The sequence below is a fragment of the Monosiga brevicollis genome, genomic scaffold (genome assembly GCF_000002865.3).
Source record: "Monosiga brevicollis MX1 MONBRscaffold_38 genomic scaffold, whole genome shotgun sequence".
NCBI lineage: Eukaryota > Choanoflagellata > Craspedida > Salpingoecidae > Monosiga > Monosiga brevicollis.
In genome coordinates, this window is record NW_001865075.1 from 177,662 (window position 1) to 181,750 (window position 4,089).

General features: G+C 53.5%; 1 protein-coding gene across 1 annotated transcript in view; it reads right to left on the bottom strand.

Annotated features, from left to right (window-relative positions):
* Positions 1-2,633: 2,633 nt before the first annotated feature.
* Positions 2,634-4,089, bottom strand: part of MONBRDRAFT_39075 (uncharacterized protein) — a gene marked incomplete at its 5' end in the record, with an annotated part of 6,108 nt that continues 4,652 nt past the window's right edge. The window contains 4 exons of the mRNA XM_001750237.1: positions 2,634-2,785; positions 2,889-3,071; positions 3,178-3,359; positions 3,759-3,984. Coding sequence (XP_001750289.1) covers positions 2,755-2,785; positions 2,889-3,071; positions 3,178-3,359; positions 3,759-3,984 — 622 coding nt within the window. The 3' untranslated portion in view covers positions 2,634-2,754. The remainder of the gene's footprint in view (positions 2,786-2,888; positions 3,072-3,177; positions 3,360-3,758; positions 3,985-4,089) is intronic.

Genomic DNA, 4,089 nt, shown 5'->3' on the forward strand with positions numbered 1-4,089 from the left:
CTTCATCCTTGGTGATGTTGTTGACCTGTCACGCAACGAGGGCCAATCCAAAACTTGATGAGAGCACACAGGCACAACGTTAGGGGTCTTTTCGGCTGCCCAGTGGTACTGACTGCAACGTGGTTGATGGTAAGGGCACCACGCTCAGCAGCCGTCATGGCCACGGCCAGCGTCATAGCTGCATCGTCGTGTTGGCCTGTGCATGGTGGCATGATCCGCACGAAGATGAGACAGAACGTCGAGACCTCGAGAGGATTGGAAGCTAGCAGAATGATTTCGGAATGCCTTGAGCGGCGATTGGCGCGCACAAACCGTCATGGTAGATCAGACTGGCTTTCAGACCATCGGCATTGATTTGAGGAAAGGCATCGATCGTTTCTCGTCGGTTGAACAGCTTGGTGCCCGACACGCCTGGAAAATAAATGCACCGATGCCAGTATCAACAAATCATTGGCGACAATCAAGAAAAGTGGAAATGGCCTTCTCTCTGTGATTGACAAACGCTGAGGCATATATGCATGGATTGCGGCTCATACCAGGGTCTGTTGGGCGACGAAAGTACCAGGCCAGGAGGTCGTACATCTTGAGACCGACGTACATGTAAGGCACCTCCCACCACCTGAATAGACAGCAGGCGGGATGCGAAGGGGGTAAAGGCGCGGGTGAGTCGTGCGCAAGGGGCCAAATGAAGGGGTATTCAGACGAGCGAGAGCAGAAGACGCACTTGTAGAGGGCCACCATGATGGGAAGCTCGTCGGCCACATGAGGTGCGATGCGAAGGAGTGTTTCACGCTCACGGAGAGCTTCCACAACCAGATCAAGCTAAAGGAAAAAGGTGGACAGGGCGCGCCAGGTGAATGTGCTGAGCGAGCAAGGGAGGTCAGGTGATGCAAACAAGAGGAGGAAAGTCGAGAACGGCCAAAAAGGGAAAGCCAAGGGAAGGACAGCTGAGGGAAGGAGCAACGCAAATGGGCAACGCAAATGGGTCCATTTGTATACAATCAAAAGAGGACTAGCGGTAGGTGCTGAGACGAGACGACGGGATGAGGGCTCGGTGGATCAAAAGGACTTGAAATCACCTGTTCACGGTCCAGTTCTTTGAAGGCCTTTTCCAGATAGCGAACACCGCCATGAATCAGCTTGGTGCTTCGGCTGGAAGTGCCGGCGGCATAATCCTCACGCTCCAGGAGCGCCACCTTCAAACCTATGTTTAGCCAGGCATGGCAGCGGCGTATAAAAGTGAGGTCATTGACTCGGCTGCGGTAGCGGGCACCCACCGGCAATCAGCATGGCGCTTGGCCGCTGCACACACATTCACACACACACACACACACGTGTCACGAGACCATAGGGAATATCATGGGTGACTTCCATAAAGGAGCCATGCGCAAAAGACCCATTCGAACCCCTTTACACTGCTTACAAACCACATAAAAGAAGGAAAGCATTGAAACAAGAAAAAATAAAAAATCGAAAATCGAAACGAAAAAAAATCACACAAGATGATGGGAAGTGGAAAACGAAGAAGAAGAAGATGAAGTGAACGCAACAACACCAACAACACAGGGGAACGAAAGGGCGGCCCGCGGGGCAAGGGACGCAAGGCAGTGACTTGTGGGAGCGAGAGACCGAGCGACGGCCAGACATAGGGAGCCAAAAGATGCAAGGGACAGAGATAAAGAGAGGGATGCGAAAGCACAACAAACAACAGGTGCAAAAGAGACACGCGAGAGAGAGAGAAGGCGCTCAAGACGAACCGCGTGTGGTGGCATCGAGGGCGACGCCTAATGACCAGAGGGGTCAGTCGACAGGGCCAGTCGAATAGAGCGACAACGTGGGATGCAAGCAGAGCCAGGATGATGCGCAGAGGGTGGTGGCACAGTGACAGGAGGTGAGGAACGAAGGGCATGTGCGAGCGAGCGACAAAACGGAGCATGAGGGAAAAGGACGAGAGGATGTCAGTCGGCAGAGGAACTGAACGCTCGTACCACAGCCGGTGGCACCACCACCAATGACCACAACATCAAACTCCTCCGTGTCTAGCTGCTCCAGCTATACCAAAGTTCCAGACAGAAATTTACAAACAAGGTTCACAGCACACGTGCCCGATTAAAGGATGAGAGGAGGAGACATGGGTCAGCCTTAGAAGATCGATGATCGTCCCCTGGCTGCAGCTTTGACTCAACAGGCGCCCGGTTATCAAAAGCAACGAGCATGATGCATCTGCACCCATCACAGGCCCGCAGCGGTCCACAAAAAGGTCCAGCGGGCCCACCGCCGTGTGGCAAAATCAGGTGCGGTCACACGAACCTGTTGCTCGCGGCTGGGCAGCTTGGGCAGCGGGCCAATGCTCACACGCCGCACAGGCTCTTGCGGACGCGTCGTGGCATACACCGCACCAGCAGCGGCCACTGCCGTCGCCCCGATCAGCCTTAACCGTCCAAACACCATCCTGCTCCGTCTCTTTTTTTTTTTTTTGGGGGGGGGGGGGGGGGGGGGGTCTCAACGAAGAGAGAGAAAATGAATTTTTTTGATTTTTTTTTAATCTTTTTTCCCCTTTTTCTCCTTTGGTCGGTGCTGCAACACTCTCAGAACTTGACCCCCGCCGTCCCGCCGTATGGCATCAGATAAATAGGATAGATCGTGTGAATTTAGGGTACCAGGGTCATCAAGATACTGATACGCGGGTAATAAGAATGCAAAATGAGAAATCAACCAGGCTATGGCCTGATTGGGCGCGCCATTCGATTCGACTCAGTCGAGCAGCATCTTGGAAAACACATAGCTTGAACCATGGAGTTAACCAAGTCAAAAAAGAGGGGCGGGCGTGATGTGAGGGCACAAGCACGGAAACACAAGCAATGTAGCCGAAACGCGCTGAAACTCACCGATATTTGCCGGTAAAGCTGGAAAAGTGAACCCGCACGGGGAAGGATAAACCCACGAGCGAGAACAACCAGTAGACACTGTGATTGCCCGAGCAGGGCATCTCGGCCGTCTCTCGAACACAAAGACAGCGAGAAATCCAACCCGCCACCGTCTTGGGCTCGTGGAAATCGTAGTGAATATCCCTGACACAGGCCGTCACAGCGGTAGTGTGACAAATGAAATCCTCAAACAGCCAATCCCAACAGCCAGTCCTCAACAGCCAGCCGCATGTCATTCAACCATGCCCACCTGTGATTGCTTCGGATAAAGTGATTCTTGGTGGCATTGTAACGTTGCAGGGCCTGTGGCTGAAAATTGACGTTGAGACTCATATGGACCTGCGTGAGATCGTAGCTGCGCGCCGGGTGGAGTCGATATGCAGGTATGCACCCCCAAAGGATCATGATGAGGAAAAAATGCCTTGAGCAGTGCTGGAGACAAGCGGATGGTACGCTACACCCACCTGGTATTGACAAAGTCACAGCTTGTATCTTGCCAGCGTCCAATGGCGTACGTCATGCTGGCAAAGTGGGTATTGACACGCTCTACTCAAGCAAAGATCAATATCGCGCATGCGTGTGTGAGAACAAGCCAGATGCCTTAGCAAAGCCAGTTTTCCACGTCAAAGATCGGACATACGGCGCTCCGTGTAGGTCTCTCGTTGGCCTTGTGAGTTGGTACGCGATTTTGTAACGGTCCGATAATGATAGTTCTAGGCCGTCCCAGCCAGAGTGCAGCCACATTAGCGGGGATGCTTGATGGCAAGAAGCTGGCCGCAAGCAGCAAGCAACGCCCAATCGATGTATCTATGCTTGAGCACGCGGCCTTACTTGAATGGAAAATTGAATCGTGGGCGGTGTGCGATGCGTGCGGGCGACGTGTGCTTGGACAGCAGCAGGCGTCAGCTTGTTCCGCACGTAGGAACCGTGGTTGGAGCATCCGACCTCAATCAAGTAGATGATGTAGGTGACGGCCACAATGGCCCAGAACCAGGGCTGGCGCACATCTCCGAGGCCAGGAGCACCTGCCTCCGCCGCGATTTTCAAAATCAGCATGCTCCAAAAGAGCAAGGAAAAAAACAAGCACAAGCGGTGTGGATTGCGCTTGTACCCCTCCCAGCAGCCGAGATCATCCGCATAAGCAGGTGGCAGCTCGTTGGGA